Below are 24,102 nucleotides of genomic sequence, written 5' to 3' on the forward strand. Positions count from 1 at the left end.
ACCTTTTAGACTCGCAAGACATTTTGGAAGGTCAGGCAAAGCGGAATAAAGCATATCGAATGCAACCTTCTCTTGTTGCGACATGATGGCTTCCCGATTCTCCTCTGGTAACGCAGCTTCCAGGCCTCTGATCATTTTGCGCAACCTGAAAAAGAAATCTTCGATAGTTTCGCCATCTCTCGGGCTAGCTGAATCTAGACGTTTGTGCCAAACAAGAGCTGACTTGCCGTCTCGATACCCTTCCTCCCAGTATCTCGAGAAGTTCTACGACACAGTGAATCGGAGTGTATTTAATTTGATCTCTGGCACGACCGGAAATTCTTTTTACGTTTTTTGCAACGAACATGTCCTGATGTTCCTAGATGATGCAAGGTAACCAACTCCGTACGATTGCGTCAAATTCCTTGAAATCTTGTTCGCAATTTGGACCTTCGCCGTTAAATTTAGGGAGCTCTTGATAGAGCTACTTGGCCATGTTGTAGTGAGAAGGTGGAGTGTTTCCATCGTGCAAAGTGGCATCTAGCCGGATAACGGGTCTTTCTTTCTTATTGACCCTTTCGCCCCTTAGACCACCGGCTGGAGTAGGTGTTAAATTTCTTCGCCTCCTGTTTTTGTTGGTACGAGTAATGGTGGTGACCACAACCTAAGGTAAAGCGTAAGACAGGAATGTCAAATGTCTCTAAACTCAAAGCAAAATTGCTGACTTGGTCAGAAAGAGAAAGAGTTAATATTTTTTTAACAGCTCAAATCTGTACAGTAAGGTCGATGTGCGACTTATTGCTCACTTTGCGATTTGGTCGCAAAGTCGCGGACGGTGAACTCAGGCGTTTCGCAACTCGAGTTCGAGAGGCGAAAGATGCAGAGTTTACAATACGTGGAATTGCTACCTATTAATGAGTGGCAAGTGGACGAAAGCAGGGTGTGGCACTCTCAAGAAAATGCCACGAAACTCGAAATTCGAAGATGTACAAATTTCGAAAAAAGAAATATATCCACAAAAATCTACCTTGTCTCAAAAATAGAAGAAAAATTGTAACTGTGGCTCAACAAGAAGGATTTTTACTTTTGTATATCCCACCGCTGCGACCAGTGTTCTTCATGTTATGTCCGCCGCTCAAATTTAAATAAATTATCCGGGATTTTTCCCTTTAGTAGCGATAGAAAAATTTAAAAGAGCGATTTGGAGGTTGCGGACAACATTAAAGAATGCGAGGAAGAGTTATCTTCCTATAATTTGTTATTTATGGTGGACGTTTCGGAAAATAAGGACCCAAAACGTCTCCGAAGAGACTGTTGCTCTTGTGTTGAACCTGTTATCTTATGAAAGAGTAGAATGTAAATCTTTCACCTACCTTTCGATGCTTCTTTCTCTTTAGACACGGCAGCTTAGATCCCTCCAGAACGTTGCAGCTCACTCAGCTTCCTCCTGTAAGATTTGGTTGGATGGGCGCGGCTAGGGTAGTATGATGTAAACTTATGTGCTACTCTCAAATGAATCTCGAAACGCTGAACTTATGATTTTTGTATTTATTATTACTGATTTAGTAACGATTCATTTGTACACTGAATCTTTTCACAATTTTGAAACAATCGATATTTTTAGAGTATTTATCATCAACGGATATTTACATAAGATTTTTATTTGACATTTAATGCGTCCTTTTTACACACCCGGAAAGTGGTTTTATGCGCAAAATAACTCAGCCCGAGATGGAATCGCAAATTCACGTGATTTGCATCACTATATCGATCGGGCCGGATGTTTCTATTAATCTTTGAGGCTTTTTAATAGATGAAGAGGTCGGTTTTTGCTTTTTCAATGCCTAAGCGGATTCCTGCAATAATTGACTGCAAAAAGGTTTAAATAGAATATATTAAAGATCCTCTTATTGACCTTTCAACGCTTGGGGCGAAATCTTGCAATAAGAGTGCACGAAAATTCGAAGTTCGAATATTCGCGGACCGTAAGTTATATGAACCGACTAGCCATGAGCTATAAGGGCTCAGGCCTTTTATAAACTTTGATTTAGCGATTGATGGGGAATTTTTAATTGTTGTCATTGGTGGAAGGTGACGCCAGTTCATTAATTGTTCGTTCAACTCACTGCAGTTATCCTCCCACTATTCTTTGTCGCATAAAAAGGTGGAAAATGCTGACGCTGCGTTTCCGCACGCTTCTGAAAAGAATAGCTCTGTAATAATTATTTTTAAATAATTATTAGAATAAAAAAAAAAAGTATTTGGACATAACAGGAACAACTTTAAGAAATTTAAGAGACTACGGAATGCAGTGAAAGAAACGCCCATGTAGGAACTTACAAGCTCTGACAACGGGGCTAAGCACATCCAGGACTGGGTAACCCAGCTCTGGCTCCCCAGTGTCGGCCCTAGCTAAGGCCCAGGACTGGGCAACCTAGCTCTGGCTTCCCAATGTCGGCCCTAGCTTAGGTCCAGTCGTGGGCAACCTAGCGCTGGCTTTTCATCCTTGGCCTGAGATTAAACCAGAACTAGTAAGCCCAGCTCTGGCTTCCTAGTGTCGGCCCTAGCTAAGGCCCAGTCGTGGGCAACCTAGCGCTGGCTTTCCGCTGTTGGCCCCAAACGAGACCCAGTCATGGGTAACCCTGCTCTAGCTCTTCAATATTGGCCCAAGCTTGAACCAGAACTAGTTCACCGAGCTCTGGGTTTCCACGGTAGACCCTAGCTAGGACCCAGCTATGAATAACTTCTACCCATACAGGAAGCCCCCGAGTTGAACGACGGGGCCATGTCTGGGACATCATTGGGAAGCCCGTCTTGGCAAACCTATACTGTCCCATGCCTGGGCCATAACTGGGTAATTAGTATTGGCCATTCCAATGATTACCGAGGCTTGGGCCAAGACTGAATACCCTAGCTTTGGCCAACCCTAGAGTCACCCTAACATGGGCCAAGATTGAATAACCTAGCCTCGGCCGTTAGATGGTTACCCTAACATCGGCCAACACTAGATGACCTAGCCTTGGCCAAGCCGAGAGTCACCCTAACTTGGGAATTATGGTGGTAGAGTAAGATAATTAAGCTGGGTTCTTGATAAATAATCAATTAAATTTAATAAATTTTATTTTAAAAAATTATGTAATTATAATATAAATAATACGAAATTATTTTTTTCTTTCTTAATCGAAAATATAAATTAAATTGCTCTTTATATTTCATAAAACCGAGTGGTTGTAGTAAAATGAACAAGTAGAACATATAAAAGTTTCAATTGAACGTTAGTAGGTCCGTCCAGTAGCCAGCGTTCAAACCCAGCAATCAGAAGGACGGCAGTTCGCGCCCAGAGCCCAGCTGAATTTTCACCGAGTTTTTTTCACGTTATTTACTTCACTTAAATAGTTTAAACGTTAATGATCACAAACTCTAGTACTTTAATAATAATAAATTTTTTTTTTAATTGAATTTATGTGTTTTTTCGATGCATGGGCCAAGTCTGGCAACCAAGCATGGGCCAGGTCTGGCAACCAAGCATGGGTCAGGTCTGACAACCAAGGTTGGGCCAGGTCTGGCAAGCAATTATGGGTCAGGCCTGGCAACCAGGCTTGTCACCCAGTTATCATTCCAGACTTCTACCACGGCTGGAACAAGGCTGGCTTACAAGCTTGGCCCAGAGTTCAACATAGTTGAACCAAGCCTGAGCCAAGCCTGGGCCCGTCGTACTTTCCTGTCTGGGCGTGTTAAACATAGTTGGGCGTTGGTCTCTTAAATTTCTTAAAGTTATTCAAAAAAAAATTTTCAAAAAAAATTTATTTTTCTCGAATTTTTTCCATTGTTTGAAAATTTGCGCACTGTTTGAAATGAAAATGTGGACGAAGCTCGGAAAATTTTTTTTTTCATTTGTTGAAGATTATGAGCTTTTCAGAGCAAAATACGTGATCCTTTAATTTTTTCTAAAATTCAATCGAGTGAAACAAAAAAACGGCTTGTTGGATTAATTTGGCTCTTTGTATGGTTTTTGTGGGCATACTAAACTGTGAAATGCACACTCAACATTATTGATTTCCACAATATTTTCGATCCAGCGCTTGATTTTCAAAAAAACCAGCAAAAGCTTTTTTTTTTTGTTGCACTTTCAAATTCATGTGACGAAAGGAAAAATTTTTTTTTTCGAAAAACCAATGGCTAATCATTGAAGAGAATTTATTCAAGTTTTTGAAACACACTATTAACTTTCTGTGCGATCATTGGTTGCTGAGATAGCGATGATCAAAGACAAAAGGATCCGTTTCCATTTGAAGACCGATATCTCGGCGACAAGTGGACGTATCAAGGTCTGTAAAAAATGAAATTAAAGATGAATAATGAAGGTATCTGATCCTTAGAGTGGTTAAGCAAAGATAAACGTTTCCCCGCCCGTAGACCAAAAAAAAAAGTGAAAAAAAATTGAAAATTTTTTTGTCGCTGGTTTTTCTAAAATTACTCAAAAACCGTTGACGCTAAAAATTTTTGAAGTTCTAATCCAAGAAGTAGACACTTAAAGCTACAATTTTTTTTTCCTTGTACGACCATTTCTCTCGGAGTTACGGCTTGTTGAAAATCACACAAAAATTTTGAATTTTTTTTTTGATCCTTTAATTTCTTCCAGTAATGTATATGGATATCCACATTAAATTAGCTGGTGGTATTGTGCGACGCGGCATATAATTTTATTCCAAAGTGGGAAGAATAATTCCTCAAATACTGACGTTACAAGTCAGATGAAAAATTCCTGACTAATATTGACAATTATCGAAATCAATATTCATTATTTATAATATTTATGAAAATTATTCGATATCTTAATTAAGCCGCCGTATCGCTCTCTCTTTATCAGATAGAGAGATTACCCAGCGCATATTATTATTATTTTATTTTTGTACATTCTGGTAAAATTATTAATTTTCTTTTGATTTAAATTAAAAATATGATTATTTATTAAGTGATAAATCATATACATTGGATTTATATATTATTCCAGTTTATTTGGAATCATTTTGTTTATAAATTGCACATCCAGGAGAAAATTGATAATTATTTTGAAATATTTAGGGTGGAATAGCCAATTATTATTAATCATTTTTTATATCAACCCAAATATTGTAATCAATTTGGAATTATTTCTTTTTAATTACACGGAAAGAAAATAATGGGAATTTTTCCCATTTGCAACATTGAAAAAATGACTATGTTAAATAGCAACAATTCCAATAATAAAGTGGGAAAAATTCCAAGTCAACATGAGAAAAATTCCATGTTAACCAAGTTGAAATTACCATGTATATAAAAGTAAAATATTTGTAAACTGATGGTTTCAAATTTTTGTAACATTAAATATGGGTCATTCGTTGATGTACAAACCGTATTGAATGGCAAGTTAAATGCAAGTCAAATGTAAATTAAAAAAGAATGTAATTGCAGAACATCAATAATTAAGGCACCTTTTTCATTAAAGTGAAGTACAATGATAGTAAAAATATTTTGTAGCTCTTGGATGTAATCTGTTTGAAGTTCATCTTTTAATTTGTAATTTGTTAAGTACAATCAAAATTGATTAATTAGTAGGTGCTATAAAAAAATTTTAATTAAATTACACAAAATTTTTTCGGAAACTTGGAAATTCTATTTTCGTAAATGTAAAACCTTCACATATCCCTATTTTATCACTTTGAAGTTTAAATGATAAAAATGACCAAAATATTTGGTATTTTAGTGATTTTATCTTCTTGTGGACTTTTCCCATGCAAAATAGCAATTTTTCCTATGTTGACATAGGACTTTTTCCCATGCCAACATGGAAAATATTCCTATAATATATGGGTAAAATTCCTATAAAATATGGTTATATTTTCATTTTTACTCGGTAAAATTTACCATGTCGATAAAGCAAAATTTGCTATGTCAACAAGGGAATGTCTCCTAAGTAATATTGGAAAAATTTCCATGCTTTTCTTTCCGTGTATAGTTAAATCATTGGAAACTAACAGCTATCGGGAAAAATTAATATTTATTTTCCTGGATCGGTTCTATTCTTTGCAGTTTATTTTATACATTTATTTATTATATCTGCTATTATTTAGTAATATTATTTTCTCTTCTTTTTGCACTTTTTACTAATTGCAATTTCATTCGATTGTTTTGTCCGCTTCGCTCACGAACTACTCGCTCGGATTTTCCCTCCAGCGAATTTCCCCCTGAATAATGTTTGTCCATTTTCTGGATAAACGGTCTGGTGCCCTCGTACACTAACCCAGCCTAAGGAGCTGGTTCAGGCACACCGATTGTTTATTTGATGCGTATAAATTTACAGAAATAGGTGGGATAGAATAAGGGATAATCGAACGGCACGATAACGTGTCACATGATAGGTTATTCTAAACACAGGTTTTTTTCTGTACCTTTAGACACTTCGTTGTTTATTCATAATTTATTATTTAGTTTTTAAACATATATAAAGATTAATTCAAATGAATTTTAATTAATTATTATTTTCTTTTATTTTTTAAGAGTTAATTCAAAATTTATACACATGTGGGTGACCACATACGGCTAACTGGGTGTATCGCGTCTCCGTTGCGAATATTTAAATAGCTTAAGTTATAATTTTGAATTTATTAGTAGGTAATAAGAATGTACTATTCCGATTATACTCAATAGTTTTTCAATATTAAATTCGCCATTGTTACCCAGCCTACTCGCAAGTTTTTCACCAAAATTAGTTAAACTACTATTTACATGATTCCGCAGTTTTTTACTATCATTTCAATAATTTCTGACTTTTTTAATTTCGAAATTACTTTTGGCTAATTTAGTTGTTTTGTTAAAAATTTTTCCAATATGTACTATATTGACTTTTACGTTTTGCATTATTCCTGTCTGAATTCCAGATATTATATAATTGCTCTTTAATCTTACTTTATACTATTTCTGGTCTTAAACAGCATCACTAACTGAATATTTAATAATATCAGTAAGTACATTGAAAAATTCATCAGGTTCTTGTATTTCAAGCAATGTCGACCACTTAAATTCGCTACTAAGGATAGCAAGTTGATTGTAATTTATAGCAACGATATCATTGTTACACTTAGTATTACTAATATTGCTTTTGAGATGGTCAAAACTGACAAAAATCGGAAAATGATCAGTAAAAGTATTAAATTACTTGTTTTTTAACTTTCTAATACTCAGCTGCGTTTTATGATATTGACGCGGTTTTGGTCACAAATTGTAGGGCATTTGGTGTTCTTCAAAAGTTCCCACAGTAACTTAGCTGTAATTCTAGCTGTTTCACTGATGTCTGCTGAGGAAGTCATTTTTCGTATCAAATTGACATTGATTGGCTTGCAGAACGTAAACCAATGAATGCACACTAAAAATGTAAATAGGAATTTTTTAGGAAATTTTATTTCCTTCAAAAAAAGTCCTATGAGTCAAGTCGCTAAAGTCTATAGTTTCCGAGTTATAGGAGTTTTAATAATTTAAAAAATATAATATTAAAAAAAAGTGACAATTGCTATTTTATTTTTTAAATTATTAAAATTCCTATAACTCGGAAACTATGGACTTTAGCGACTTGACTCATTAGGCTTTTTTTAAAGGAAATAAAATTTCCTATAAAATTCCCGTTTACATTTTTGGTGTGCTTTCATTGGTTTACGTTCTGCAAGCCAATCAATGTCAATTTGATACGAAAAATGACTTCCCCAGCAGACATCAGTGAAACAGCTAGAATTACAGCTAAGCTACTATGGGAACTTTTGAAGAACACCAAATGCTCTACAATTTACGACCAAAACCGCGTCAATATCATAAAACGCAGCTGAGTATTAGAAAGTTAAAAAACAAGTAATTTTATTTATGTGTATTTTAAATGGGGAATCTTTGAAATCAAATGGAAACTACTTAAGATTGGAATTAAGTGCTCAAACTTGGCAGGAATTTTTGTTTTAGCATAAAAAACAATATCTTGGTAAGATTAACTTTTGTGCGAATCTTGTTAAACTATAAATGCCTTGTTAAAAGATATCTTTAATATAAATTTTTGGTGATTTAACGATCACTGACAATTATTTTTAGATGAAAGGAACACAGTATTTGAATACAGATTCAATAAATATACGTGTGTATTGACTATCAGTATAAAAAAAATTTGGATTATTAAAAGAGCAAGAAAATTGAACGAGCAGTTAAAATTATAAGTGCTTTATAATTCACATCTAATGACTGTATAGATTGGTAATATGAAAACGATATGCGTACTTAGTTTCGTATTATGAATATACCGAAAAAATAATTGATATTTCTCACCCAACAGTTTTGCTCGTAATAAGTGGTGTTTTGAAGCTGAGGAGTCCATTTTTTTTATAATACTGTTGTGATTCCTCAACGCTTACAATATTTTCACTATCTATTCCATTGTCACAGTCACTGTTAAGATCTTTAAATCTCTTATCTCGAAGATATCGCCAGGCTGCTAAGCAAAGACCAACGAATATGCTGATAGCACCAAAAGTTCCAAAAACTGCAGTCAATATTATATCACGACGCTCCATAACAACCTATAAGCAATATTTCATTGTTTATCAAAAATGATATTGTTAGTCATTGAAATTAATGTATATTTTCTATTTTGATTTTTTTTTTTTTTCATTTCAAAAGTGACTTCAAATAATGAAAAAAATTGTAAGATTTACTATTTGGCAATCGAAATAAAAAATTTTTCTCATTATCCATTTCCTTACTCATTTTCTAACTTTTAAATAAAAATAATATTTTTTTTTTTCGAAATTTTCAAATTTTTCTAAAACCATGAAACTACATGAAAAATCATTTAGAAAAGCAAATTGAATTAGAAGAATTGGAGCTACTTAAATATGCTTAAAAAAAACTTCCAGCAAAAATGTTAAATAAATTCTCGTTGTGAAGCTAGTTATAGCATATCAGTAAAAAATAATTTTTGTTTTTTAATCGGAAAGATGCAGAGACCGACAATTTTTAGACTAAGTGGCTGATCAGGCTTATTTTCCAACTCAACATAGATTTCAAGGAGTTGTATGCATCAAGAATTGAAAAAAAAAAAATTTGTTTTGCATTTTTCAAATGTACCAATATGTGACTACATTCCCTGAAATTTTTAAGTCGAGCCGGTGAATATTTTTGTAATGTCCGTTACTTCCTAGCCTGCTCATTAGATGGCTCTGCCAGTTTTTAAATCTCAAATAATAAGAGATCGACCTGAGACCTATTAAATCAATATATTTAAATAATTGTATTATTAGTAATAATATATTTCCCTTAAATGTATATTAAGAGGCATACATCTAAGAATAGTCAAATAGATAAAATATTTTTAATGCATTAGAATACTTATTCATCGCGACGATTTCTCTAAAAGAATGTCGATGAATAAGAATAGATAAGAACGATTGTTCGACAAATAGCGAACATCAAAAAAATAGAAAAATGGAAACTAGTTTTTTCCAAAAATATCTGAAAACTTGGAGAAACATCGTCCGACTGCTGACGCGACTGCATGAGTGTTGAACGATGATAACAAACTCCCCGTTTTGGAATAAGGCTCTAATACCTTATCCCAATTTTCTCTAGGGTGTTGGCTCGTATAATGACCCGCATAGAAAAGCCATATATTGTTAAAAGTAATGTAACGTTACATTGCCGAGGAGATGGAGTTAGAGAGGGAGTAAGCGTGAGTCTGTGTGATTGAGCCAGTACGTGTGTCGGGTTGAGTGTAGGAGATAGTGTGTAGAGAGTATGGGGTATGTGTGCGATGAAGTCAGTGGGTTGAGAGTACGAGTACGGATACGGTATGTTGTCTGTGTTGGAGTGTCTGTGTGGTTGAGCGTGGATTTAACGAGGGATGTCTAGCTGTGTTGCGGATAGTGGCCAAAATACCGTGTCTCCCGATCAGTGATGACGACTAGGCTTAAGCCTAGCTCTCGGGGTTGACGTGGTGATCGCGGAGGAGCGACTGAGATGTCGCCGCCCCCGCGAGTTGGTACCCGGAGTTAGCTGGGGTACGTTTACGTTTATTTGGGAATGACAGGCCTCGTTTGCGATGCTCGAGGAAGCCAATTCGATAACTCCGTATATCACGGGGAGTGATACCGCGGGAAGACCCGCGAGTCCACGACTTGTATGCGGTGGGGGAAGAATGGATGGAGAAGCGAGAATGTGAGAGTGACTGGAAATAGTAGAGTGTAGACATAAATGGAGTAGGAGACGAGAGAAGAGTAGTTGAGAACTGACCATGTTGTCCGAGTTCGATTTTGGAGTCGCTCGAGTACGAGTCGACCCAGTAGTCGAGCTTGGAGTATTGGAGCGAGTGGTTGTGAGTCGAAGAGCCCCAAAGGTAGGCCTTGACCACACCCTTGGCTAATGTCATTTGGAGTTTGTGGCTCTGTTTGTTGAGTTTTGGAGCCGTTTGTCGGGACTTTGCCGTTTTGAGTTACCGCATTATTTATTTTAATTTTATTATTTATCTAGAATTGTGTTAAGTTTTGAAATTCGTCGTCCACGAAAGGTTCCCGATGTCATACCCAGGTATTTATTTGTCTGATGGACCGAGAGTACTCGACCGCGAGCCGCTTGGGCTCTCACGTGCTCTTTACGATATTTTATGTAGCTTTCTTTCCTTTATTTTGTTTAATCTAATTTTTAATTAATCGGCTTCTTCCGCGTCAAAAGAACCGCGACCCTCTCTCCACAGCCGAGCATACTGAGCGCACTAGGACATGCCGCCTGCCTGCCAGGATCTGGAGGAAATGAAAGGAGTGATCGGTGGGCGAAGTGTAACGTAGCCCGATTTGTGAATTTTGAGTTCGAGTCATTAAGTAAATTTATTGAATAAGAATTATGTGTAATTTTGTTAAGTCTAATCGAGTTATGTAAGAAAAAAGAATTACGTTACAGTATATAAAAAAATACATGGTGAATACGTGATAAATATAGCCGAAAAAATATCTATATTGAAAAATATGTTTTTTACATGTATTGGATTATATATTCATGATAATATATTTACCCATATATAATTTGTATTTTTCTATATATATTGGTTCATATAATGCTCAATATATGTTTGCCATATATTGGTAGTATATAAATAATTTATAAGTATAATACTCTACAGGAAAAAATTGAAGGATCAAAAAAAAATTTCAAATTTTTGGGAGATTTTCAACAGGCCGTAACTTCGAGAAAAATGGTCGTACAAGGAAAAAAAAATTGTAGCTTTAAGTGTTTACTTTTTGGATTAGAACTTCAAAAAAACTGACACACTGACAAAAAAATTTTCAGATTTTTTTTACTTATTTTTTTTGGTCTACGAGCGGGGGACAGTTTTTTTTTGCTTAACCACTCTAAGGATCAGATACCTTCATTATTCAGCTTTAATTTAATTTTTTATAGACCTTGATACGTCCACTTGTCGCCGAGATATCGGTCTTTAAATGGAAAAGGATCCTTTTGTCTTTGATTATCGCTAACTCAGCAACCAATGATCGAGCAGAAAGTTAATAGTGGGTTTCAGAAACTTTAATAAATTCCCTTGAATGATAACCCATTGTTTTTTCAAAAAAAAATATTTTTTCCTTTCGTCACATGAACTTGAAAATGCAACAAAAAAGGGCTTTTGGTGGTTTTTTGGAAAATCAAGCGCTGGATCAAAAATACTGTAGAAATCAATAATGTTGAGTGTGCATTTTACAGTTTAATATGGGTACAAAAATCCTGCAAAGAGCCAAATTAATCCAACCAGCCGTTTCTTTGTCTCACTCGATCGAATTTTTGAAAAAAATAAAGGATCACGTTTTTTGCTCGAAAAAGCTCATAATCTTTCACAAAATGAAAAAAAAAACAAATTTTCCGAGCTTCGTCCACATTTTCATTCCAAACAGTGCTCGAATTTTGAAGAAATTGAAAAATTTGAAGAAAAAGAAATTTTTTTGAAAAATTTTTTTTTTTTTAACAACTTTAAGAAATTTAAGAGACCAGCCATTTTTAAGACGTTTCCTTCGCGGCATTTTGTGGACTCTTAAATGTCTTAAAGTCGTTCAAAAACAAAATTTCAAAAAAAAAACAAAATTTTTTTTTTTTATTGAAATTTTTTCTTTTTTTAATTTTTTAATTTTTCGAAAATTTGAGCACTGTTTTAAACGAAAATGTGGACGAAGTTCGGAAAAAATTTTTTTTTTCATTTGTTGAAGTTTATGAGCTTTTCAGAGCAAAATACGTGATCCTTTAATTTTTTCAAAAATTCAATCGAGTAAAACAAAAAAAACGGCTTGTTGGATTAATTTGGCTCTTTGTAAGGTTTTTGTGGGCATACTAAACTGTGAAATGCACACTCAACATTATTGATTTCCACAATATTTTCGATCCAGCGCTTGATTTTCCAAAAAACCAGCAAAAGCTTTTTTTTTGTTGCACTTTTAAATTTATGTGACGAAAGGAAAAATTTTTTTTTTCGAAAAAACAATGGCTAATCATTTAAGAGAATTTATTTAAGTTTTTGAAACCCACTATTAATTTTCTGTGCGATCATTGATTGCTGAGATAGCGATAATCAAAGACAAAAAGATCCTTTTCCATTTGAAGACCGATATCTCGGCGACAAGTGGGTTACCTGCGTTAATATCCCCGGACAAAATATCCCCGACAAAATATCCCCCGACATAATATCCCCGCGACAAAATATCCCCGCGACAAAATATCTCCAGACAAAATATCTTAGGACAAAATATCTTCATGACAAAATATCTACGAATATTTACGTTGACTTAAAAAATTTTAATACGAGCAATGCAAGATCATAAAGAAAGAAATAAGTATGAAATATTAAAGATTATTTTGCACTTATTTATTAACATTAATGAAAACAATTGAATTCGAATACAAAAAAAAGTAAACTTATTGATTAATTTAATTACTGTAAACAATATGATCTATAATTAATTATTAACAATTATCAACTATTTAAGGTCACTTTTCATCGATATTTTCAGTCAAATTTAATATTAATCAATGGAGGTCATATGAAATATACATGTTATGTTAGTTCTTAAATACTTCTATGTAATTAAATAATTATAGTAAATATTCACGTTACATATATACATAACGAATAACAATAAATTAATCTTAAGTGTTTTATAGATCAAATGATAATACTTAACCTTAATATTTGGTCACATCATAAACTGAAGTTTTTTTATCACAACAAATATCTTAGTGAAAAATTATAATAAATTATCTGAGAAATTATAAATGTTTTTTTATCAATACAAATATAAGTACTTAAATCCGTTCACAAAAATCATAAAATTATTTGTTAATTCAATAGCTTTAAGCAATATACTTTTTAAATATCATTAACATATTATACGATTAGAATATAACTAGGAAATTAAGGTCATTCTCCGAAATTGCCCCCGACCTTTTAAATAAATTCAGTTGAGACAGTTAAAAGTCGTTTCATGTCTTCAAAAAAGTGGGAGGGCACTATCTAAGAATACCCTTAATAACCTTCAAAATTTAAAACTTTAGCAATATTATTCAAATAATCGATCTTGTTATTGGGGTTATAATTATTTACGATTGTGAATAAGCGTTGATTATAATCTCGGTACGCTTTGCGACGTGGAACTGCTACCGCAAGCCCAGAATTGATTTGCGTTATTGATGTTTCCGTTAATGTCTGTTCGTTTTTGATAGCATTTAAAAATGAGCCGATACTGGCATGAGCAACAGATACACGCTGATTGAAACCAGAATGCCAGCCTTCCATCGAATTATTAGAACGAAGATCACCATTTTTCGTTGCTAAATAGCAATTCCAAATTTTAATATCAAACAGAGGCTTTTCACGGCGTTTGCGGTTGTGCTTTAGTTTTCCAATCCACGTAGATTCAAAATATGCAACAATATTCTCCAAAATATCAGAATTTCTGTCATAATAATCTGTCGACATTAATTTATCGAATGCAGCAGTAACATCTTCGGGTGGCACAAAAGCCAAAGCCATCAGCATACGTATGTTTCGAGAAAATTCAATATCAGTATTGTATCGAGTTTCTAGCCCACAAAATTGTATATGGCGCCAAACCGATTGGCAAAAATGAAAATTACATCCCGAAACTTTTGCACCATGAAATACCTGTTTGAATGCCTCGATAAATCCAATTTCAAAATCCATCATTAATCGATCTGGTGAAAAATTAGGAATTGCGTTTCGTAATACTTTTAAAAATTTGAGGTACAAACTTTTAGACTTATCTGGAGCTAACATGTATACCAATGGCAATGATTTTCCATCTTTATAGCCATGAATAGTGTAAAGCTGACTAAATATTGATGGTACAGATTTAAATGTACCATCACTTAACCACAGATGACAGGTGACCAAATAATTTAAGTTTTTTGACGAAGTGAAAACTAAAAACCGATTTTTGTCATTGCCACTGCCGTGCAATAAAAATAAATCACCACTATATGTAAATTTATACTCATCGGTTAACAATAATTCACTTCGACTGTCAGGATTCATAATTGGTGCTACTGTTTTAACACAAGAACGTTGTACAGCTCGAGAAAGTGAGATGGGCTTTGGAAGCAACGCTGCAACTGGTGATAAAACTCCTTGCAGCGAAGTAGAAACAATAGTAGCGGGTTTTTCTTGAGATTTAGATGATTTCTTCTTAATTTTTTCTTTTAAAATTTTAGCTTTAACAGCTGCAGCATTACTGGGATGATCGTGAACTAATACATCACCAACTATCTTGCCTAAAAAATTAATAAAAAAAAACATAGAAATCATAACTATATGAATCGTCAATTTACACAATATGTATTTTATTAACATCAAACCTGTGGTTTTCTCACTATCGGTGTGAATAATGATATTACAATTAACACATGTACAAATCCAGGTTATGTTACTTTTATTAATTTTTTTTTTACTATATAATACACCATCGTGCAATAATAATTTATTGCCTTTCTGAGATACGATAAATTTTAATGCCATATTAATTAATCAATAAAAAAACTATTGCTATAATACTGATAATTAATTATTATAAAGATACAAAAATCGCATGTGGCTTTACAGAAACGGAGGCATGTAAGTTACTTGCTAACCCTAATAGCACAGTTTGCTTTAGCAAAAGTTTACCTGCAAAAGTTTCTTTGAATTTTTAGTCAAATGTCCGTCAACTTCGGATTTTTCCGTTCTTACGATACTTTTCATGCAACTTGCTATCGAATTTAACATCAATTTGCTGCCCAGATTAGAATGCCAATTCACGTCAAAAGTTAACTAGAAAAAGGTGGTCGTTAATTTTCGGTCAAATTTTATATCCATTTGCTGTTAATTTGACTTGAAAAATTGTTAAGTATTTTTTTACCGTCAAATTGCAGACAATTTAAATTGAAGAAAAGTTAACCGTGAATTATTATTTTCAAATTTTGCTATCAAATTGATGTCAAATTCAAGCAGCAAATTTTAGGTTATTTCAACATAAAATTACCGTAAATTTCAAGCTAAAGTAGCTATTAAAAAACTAATATCTACCCATTACCCCTACAAATCTAGACTGATCAGAAAATGGTTTTATAATACAACACTTAGTGGCGCAAAAGTGTAGATAAATTTGACGCGGCTTAATTTAAATTTAAAATATAAATATGTCTTCAAATACTTTGATTAAAAAATAACACAAGTTTGGAATATGGTATTGTGCCATTTTTTTTACAGGTTTTGGGTGTGTGTAATCACAAAAATATGTTAACATAAATGCGTATAATAGTACGTGCCCTTTTTTCAGGCATTTTGTGTGGGTGTAAATACAAAAATATCTGAATGCACCCACTTGCAATAACATTGTGCCCTTTTTTCACTCATTACTTCATTAATTATTCAACGATAGGGATATTTTGTCAAAATATATTTTGTCATGAAGATATTTTATCCTGAGATGTTTTGTCTGGAGATATTTTGTCGCGGGGATATTTTGTCGTAGATATTTTGTCGGGGATATTTTGTCCGGGGATATTAACGCGTGTCACCGATAAGTGGACCTATCAAGGTCTGTAAAAAATTAAATTAAAGCTGAATAATGAAGGTATCTGATCCTTAGAGTGGTTAAGCAAAAAAAAAAACGTTCCCCCGCCCGTAGACCAAAAAAAAAGTGAAAAAAACTTGAAAATTTTGTTGTCGCTGTTTTTTTTAAGATTACTCAAAAACCGCTGACGCTCAAAATTTTTAAAGTTCTAATCCAAAAAGTAGACACTTAGAGCTACAATTTCCTTTCTTTTTCTTCCTTGTACCACCATTTCTCTCGAAGTTGCGGCCTGTTGAAAATCACCCAGAAATTTGGAATTTTTTTTTATCCTTTAATTTTTCCCAGTAGTGTATGATAAACTTTACATATACTTCCATATATTTTGACCTATATAATTAGTGGTATATGGTCTCTATATAATTGATTATATATGAAAGAATTTATATGTTTACATATATGGTTCGCAGTATATTGGATTTATATTTTTCTACTATATTAAAACTTATATTTTTCGCAATATATTGAAAATTTTATTTTTCAATATACTTCTTCAATTTCTACACAATTCCACAAAAAAAAGTCAAGTTTATCATTATTTTTTTTTCTTTTTATTGATCTTGCATTTAGTGAATAACCAATGCAAGAACCTAAGAAAAGTAAAAAAAGTGCCATATATTTTACAATATACTGGAAACCATATATTTTGCAGTATACTGAAAAACATATGTGAAAAATACAAAAAATACTATATGTTAATTAATATACTACTTTTAATACAATATATCAGTATAAAAAAAGATATATTAAAATATATATGTAAAACATACATAAAAATGACATATATTGATAAATATATTGGTAATATATTCTAGCAATTTATTTTTATTCAATATATTATCATATATTATTATACGGCAAAAATATGAATATCATTTTATGTATGGTACAATATATCAAATTATGATATTCATATATTTTATTATATACGTTTTTACATACAAAGCTTTTTCATGCGGGGATATAAAAAGCCGATTCCCAATGTATCACCCTCACACATCAATCAGAAATTAAAACAGTACACGCAAGTAAACTCCCGGTTTAATTTAATTATATTATTCTTTTGACTCGAAGTTATTTGTCAAATAGTAATTGTAAAACTCAAGTGACTTCTCAACTAAATTCTCTGACTCTCCTATTTTAAATGAATAAATCAGATATGTCTATTCTCTAATTAACGACCAAGTTATTTCGAGCTTTCGAGAACTCCCCATGTATCCGAAGATCTACAGTAACGTCCAATTCAAATAATTCGCCGGCAGATCTCAATCCGACATGACTTCAGGACGTAACAGTCGTTTTGGAGCTTTGGAGCGTTAGTAAGTAGGTGGAGAACAAACTAATTATCAGCGACACCTACAGCACGCAACAACTGTGCTTTCCCATTTCATTGTGTTGCAGGTATAAAAATATCATCATAACAGGTTTATTTCATATCTGAAGGCTAAAGTTAGTTATTTCTTGTACAAAATAAGTTAATTTCGTCAGTTCACACAGTTTTGACACTATGTAGTCATGCATTCAGTTTCAACTTTTTGATCTTCATTTTGCATTTTAAATTAAATTTAACTTAAATCTTAATCAAAACGCCCCGCAAGTGTCTTAGAAATAGAAGAGCATCTGTCAAAGTGCAAATATCAAGATGGAGAAAGAGGAAATATGTTTTTCATCCAAAAACGGCTGAGACGGTCGAGAATAGTTTGAGTGCACTCGAAAATCTTCAAATCACGAAAGGAGAAGATTTTAGTTTTTTGCGATTCTTTTATTGTATATATGATCTGAAGAAAAGGGAATGCCCCAAAAATGTTTATAGAGTAGTACAGAATTACTTTGAAGATAGGACAGTCTCACTGTCATGGGGATTTGGAAAAGAGAATAAAAAGCCAACAAGGGGTTGTCCACAGGGATCAGTTTTAGGGCCTTTGTTTTGGAACATTATGTTCGATGATTTTCTTAAAGAATTAGAGTCAACAGAACACGGGAGTAAATTTGTAGCCTATGCTGACGACCTCCTCGTCATCATAGAAGGCACCTCACGTGCCGATAGAGAAAGGGGCAAGGGACAGTAGACTCGATACTGGAATGGTGTCGTTCCGCAAAACTTGCATTGTCGGAGTCCAAGACCGAGGCAATATTCCTCAAGAGAGAATACACCCGACGCGGTCCACTCAAGGACAAAGGTCCGTACCCCTATGAAGCCAAGAGACAGAAAAAGCCCAAGTATGATTTAAATCCACTGAAAATCGTAATAGGTAAAACAAAAATAGCATTCAAAATGAGCGTTAGATACTTAGGGATAATTTTCGACTAGGACCTCAAACCAACAACACACATAAAGACAAGGCGCGCGAAATGAGATAAAACTTTTGGTCGTCTACGCCGTCTCGCACGGACTGAATGGGGACTGCGCTTTCCAGCAATGTCCACTATCTACAAGGGCTACTTCCTGCCTGTTGTCACTTATGCGGCAGCAGACTGGAGTGACCTATGTGGGGTAGAGGAATGGAAGGCTCTTAGGGCCTTGCAACGTCGAGCCCTGATTACGATGACGTCTTCATACAAGACGGCATCGTATGAGGGACTTTGTGTACTTGCAGGGGCAGTGCCCATTCAGCTTGTGATTGATGAATGTTGCGCCCGCTACAATCTCCGCACTGGCAAACAGGCAACCCTTGGAAACGCGACCGTACAGCCAGATGACGATGAAGGCCTTGTCTCCCTCAGGAAAGAAACCATTCACAGATCGCAAGAACAGTGGTCCACAGCGGAAACAGGACGAATAACATTTAACTTCTTCGCTGACGTTACTGAACGTCTAGCGAGCAAACATATCAGCCCTAATTTCTGGCTTACCCAGATTTTAACCGGTCACGGCTGTTTTAAGGATAGACTCTTCAAGTACGGACTCGCAAAAGATCGCAAATGCCCCCAATGCAACAAAGGGTGGGATACCGTTCAGCACTTACTGCTAAAATACACCGAGTTCGAGCCTCAGCGTGAGGTGCTCCAGAGCATAGAAGGGTGGGTCGCGGAGTGGCTACAAATCGGGTGGGTTCTTGCCGCGTCCCCAGACTCCTTTAAAATTTTTAATGGTTTCAGCAAAAATTGTCTCCGCCACAAGCTTAGCAGCCAATTCCAACACAGAGAGGAAGGAGGAGAAGACTACTAGATCGCGGTTCAGCTGGCATCCACTCAGTTGTTGTCGGAGCTTCTGGACATGGGTGTACAGAACTCACGATTTGTGAGGACTTTGTGCATCCCGCGTGTCAGTCCGAAGTTAGGTGTGTGTGCGAATGTGTTGAAGTATGGATGAATGAATGTAAATGAAACTGGGTGTCTTCTCAGGAAGGCGGGGGAAGAAACCCCGTCTCCTCTTGACCAACTGTAGTATGTCGACCAATACATGAAATTGGTGGTATGGGCGGCCCATTCCAAGCCCCACTTCGACAAGAGTCTCTTTATTTCCTGAGACGGGAGGAGTGCTGGGCCCATTTGAGGTCGGACTAGTAGTGGCTGTTGGTTCGGCACCCACATGCAAAGGATCTCTGATCCGAAGGGTTATAACATCCGCCAATATTGAGTTTGCTCTATGTTTCGCTTTTATAATATTATGGTGGAAAATAGGGGATTTGCGCAGCGCGAGTATGCCCAAAAGGGCGAGGCCTCGGCTTCCGGTCGGCGGAGGTGGACTTAAGTTCCGTTACATTAATTAATTGTATATAGGATCTTAGATTTTATAACTGTGTTCTCAGCAATAAGTGAATTTGTAAAATGTAAATCTTGTGACGAAAAAGTCGAATTTGAAACAGCTTCATTTGAAGAATTGCTCGTAGACAATATCAAATCGATCTATTAGAAGCTGCTCATGCTGATAAGGCTCCGTTTTATGACCCTGAAATAGATGGCTCTATGGAAGTTGACAAAAAATATTGTTAATTATGTGTAAAGTTCTTCTGGAACTTTCAACGCTTTTTCCTCAAAACGAGATGAGCATGAAATGTCTATAGAACTTCTTCAGATACATTTCTCAGAAATTAATCGAAGCGATAATATAGCGATAGTTATTTCTATTTTTTAAAACCATTTTAACCGACAATTAGGGTCAGAAATCCGTAATTTGTTTTGAAAAAGCCACTATTTCGTAAAAAATAAAAAATTTCAACTACTCCTTCGATTGATCTCAGAATTCATCTATCCAGTAACAGAATCTTATTGGCTTTTTAATATCAGATGATCCAAATCGGAAATATTTTGTTCACTGCTGGACACCTTTTTTCGTTATTTGAAAGTCATAATTTGTAACAGGTCTATCCCCGGCGAGGTTCGTAAAAAAATTTCGTTTCACGAGAAATCAAGACTAAAAATACCTGGGAAAAAAGTATTACACATAGCCATATGTGATTTCTCCATAAATAGTCACATATGAAAATTGGCAATCTATGGCCAAGTATGGACTGTATATGACCAGATGGAGCTTAATCCTACCAAATCCGGATTCTTTGTATAAAATCGCGCCAAGTACAGGTTTAAAATTTTTTACAAGGAAAAATTCTTTTTTACAAAAAAGCAGATTAAATCGCAAAACTTCCAAGTTCCTAATATGAAAAGGCCATTCAGCAGCAGAAATAACAGGTAGATTTACCAATTAATGTATATAAAAAGTTTCATACATACATAACTTGTCATACATGTTAGTGTATAGTCGTAATATGAAATTAGGCTCGTTTTCTAAGAGTGAGGGTAAAATAAGACAATGACTATTTTCAATAGAGAACTTCAGGTAGTTGGTTTGAAAAAACATAACATAGGTCATGGACCAAACTAATCTTCACGTAAACAAAGAATAGAAAATTGAAATAGTATAAGATCATAATTGTAATCGCTATTACGATGGCAAGATCAGTTATAATTATAGGACGTACAGGTACGTTTGAAAGATCATTAGTGATAAAAGAAATATTTTTAAAATATAAAATAGCTTCAAAATTTACAGGTTATTCTCTTTACAATAAAATACAACTGACGAAATTGGATTATAATGGGAAATACTTGAGTTATGTGAAATGACAACCATATTTCCAATATTTTTTGATTTCATTAAAAATTTCAAGACTACCAAATTTTCGGAAGAAATAGTCAAAACAGAAAGCTTAAGGTGACAAATTAAAGATTATTAGACAAGCTTTCGAATACTTTTTACGTAAAGTGGATGAATATTAGTTTTGAAGTCATATAAGCTTTATGAGTGATTAAAAACTGATTTTTACGAAAAATCGTGAAAAGTCCAAACAACTATAATTTCAAAACTATCCGGACAATTCAGCCCATCTTTGAACTTGATCAAACTAATCACCTATAGAATAACTATAAAAAATTTCATCAAGATCCTATAAGATAAACATATACAAATATTTTAACGAATGGTGTTTTTGAACTTTACTCACTTAATTATGATAGTTTATGACGAAATTTGTTGGAAAATCGACAATGAGGACCAATAAAAATTTGATCAGCTTTAGAATTTAATAAAACGCGTCGATTGCCGTCTCAAACATCTCAATGGGTTGATACGTTCGTAAGATATCGTGGCAGAAAGAAATGCTAAAAAACGGTTTATTCCGAAAAAAATGAAATAAAATAATATTTTCGAGCTCGAAAATGTATTCACATCAATGTTTTCAAGCTCATGGAGCTCGAGAACAGCGGGAAGTTTTAGGGCTGGCCCGCAGGGTCAACCGATAGACAGATTTTTTTTTTAATTTTATGTGTAAAATGAGCGAATAATTCTAGAAGATCTCGTTTAGGCGTGAGGATTTTTAAACAGTCAAAAACTACACAAAATTTAACAATAGATAATTCAGATATTTATTTACACTTATTTACACTTAAACTGTGAAAAACAATATTTGTAGCGAATGCGACTGTCACGCAACGATTCAAATTATTTAGTTTTAGTTACTAGTAAGTTAAATATTTTAATTTCACGTCTAAATTTGAGTCCTTGCGCGGGCATTTCGCCATTTCGCCGATGGAGACGGCAGTCCGTGCACAGTGCTGGCGCATGCGCGCAGCGTATGAGAGAGCACGTGTGCAAAATAATTTTATTTCATAATTTAAAAATACAAACAATTGATTTTTGTTATTTATAAGTTTTAGTTAATGATTTTGAAACAGTTGGGATGCATAATCCAGTGTAACATTATGCCCCAACATTTGTTTAACATATTATTTTTATTAAACTTGTCATCCGACTAAGGATGTCAGTTGATGTTTGGAAAAATATTGACCGCCGGGTAGGGGAAAATCAATACCTCTTAAATTATTATTTAATTTATTGGATAAAATAAAAATATGTAGATAGTATGAATAAATAGTTTATACACTTGAATAATTATTAATGTATCATTCAGGTGTCCAGGAATTATCTTTATAATTTATATTTATAATTTAAAACTAGGCCCAGGGCTAGTAAAGATAATAATAATAATAAATAAGGGCGACGGGTGCGCCACGTGGGCGACGACCAACAGGTGGGGGAGAAAGGAATTAATTTAGAAAGATACGGGCAATTAGTGTGCACGGACGTTGCTGAGTGAAAATTTTAAAGTTCTATTGATAGATTGGTGGATTATTAACAATATTGTAGTCGCTATAATTCACCGGGTGAATTAACTAATACTTGTTTTGATAGTATTTGTTTTGTTGAGTTATTGGAGATTTTTGAGTAAATACTTTGGATTTCTTTCACGGCATATATTTTCATGTGATAACCTCCCCCGGTAGTTGTTGGTCGCCGCGGCGAGTGAAATTAATTTATTTATATTTACTGGCTGAATGATACATGGTATTTATTATTAATAATTATTGTTAAGTATCGTTGGATAATTCCTCTTTTTTTATATATTGTTAAATATATCCAGATATTTATAGATATATATATATATATACATATATATATATATATATATATATATATATGACGCATATACAACGTTGGTAAACGTTGCCGGTACATATAGATGTATATAAAGGTATATATATATATATCTATAGTGCGCCTACAGTACCTGAGCAGATTCCTCAAGTACTGATATCATCACTTGGGTGAAAAATTCCCAAAGTATTAAAAATTATTTTTTTGTTCTCACTCGAAATATTTGTAAAAATAATAAGCATTATTATATATATTTATTATTATTTATATTTATTATCATTTAAAATAATTAAGTAATTTTACTTTTTTTTCACTTTTGATTTATTTGTTTACCCCAGCGGTCAAGATCATTATTGAAATTTTTGTTTTAAAATTATAAATTATTTTCAATACAGAGCAATTTATCATTTTGAGTGTGAGTGAGGAGTAAAAATTCCGTGTCTTTCTCTCTCTCACCAGTCATGAGAGATAATTTAAGGGAATTTAGAATGAAATGATTGCTTCTGTTATTAAAAATCCAGGCCATTAATTAAGTTAAATTATGTTCATCTTTGGTCTATTGAGTTTGTATAATTTATTGTGATAGTGCGATCATATTTTTGGCAATCACCAGGTATTATTGTTGTTAATAATTTAACAAGATTAAATATTGTGAAATATTATTGCACGTCTCAACGCGAAGCGGTTGAGCTGTGCTTTACTCTCGCTCTCTCAAGGTCAAGCAATTTTCTCGGCTTAAATTGTTTTTATCCGGTCTTTTTTGCACTTAGAGTATTAAATGAGTTGACAAATATCACTAATAACAGTTTGTTATGACAGTAGATACTTTAAAAAATACTATTTATTGTAAATAGTAAAAAAAAAACAGTTTTGAAAAAATATTTCGGTGGACGCTGGGTTGTCTGTATGTGCGGATGATGTATGTCGTCACGATAACTCCAAAAAAACTTCACTTTTTGAGTCAACTTTTTTTTCGTTTGCTTCAGTATCATTCTGAGTAATATCCTATTTAAAATT

General features: G+C 33.9%; 2 protein-coding genes across 2 annotated transcripts in view; both read right to left on the reverse strand.

The window, feature by feature from the left end:
- LOC103578665 (synaptotagmin-7) overlaps nt 1–24,102 on the reverse strand; it is a 926,763-nt gene that overhangs the window by 693,638 nt on the left and 209,023 nt on the right. Inside the window, exon 3 of the mRNA XM_053738534.1 lies at nt 8,323–8,573. Coding sequence (XP_053594509.1) covers nt 8,323–8,567 — 245 coding nt within the window. The 5' untranslated portion in view covers nt 8,568–8,573. The remainder of the gene's footprint in view (nt 1–8,322; nt 8,574–24,102) is intronic.
- LOC128667624 (uncharacterized) lies at nt 13,209–15,155 on the reverse strand. Its single transcript, XM_053738533.1, has 2 exons — nt 14,899–15,155; nt 13,209–14,814 (listed from the first exon to the last, which is right to left on the reverse strand). The coding sequence occupies exons 1-2, from the start codon at nt 15,056–15,058 to the stop codon at nt 13,550–13,552; spliced, it is 1,425 nt and encodes a 474-aa protein (XP_053594508.1). The 5' UTR covers nt 15,059–15,155; the 3' UTR covers nt 13,209–13,549.

The sequence above is a fragment of the Microplitis demolitor genome, chromosome 4 (genome assembly GCF_026212275.2).
Source record: "Microplitis demolitor isolate Queensland-Clemson2020A chromosome 4, iyMicDemo2.1a, whole genome shotgun sequence".
Taxonomy (NCBI): Eukaryota; Metazoa; Arthropoda; class Insecta; order Hymenoptera; family Braconidae; genus Microplitis; species Microplitis demolitor.

Excerpts from the sequence above, each read along its gene's own strand:
- LOC128667624 (XM_053738533.1), bottom strand. The coding sequence starts at position 15,058 with ATGGCATTAAAATTTATCGTATCTCAGAAAGGCAATAAATTATTATTG. Across the intron at positions 14,815-14,898 it reads CGATAGTGAGAAAACCACAG|GCAAGATAGTTGGTGATGTA; the intron begins GTTTGATGTTAA and ends TTAATTTTTTAG.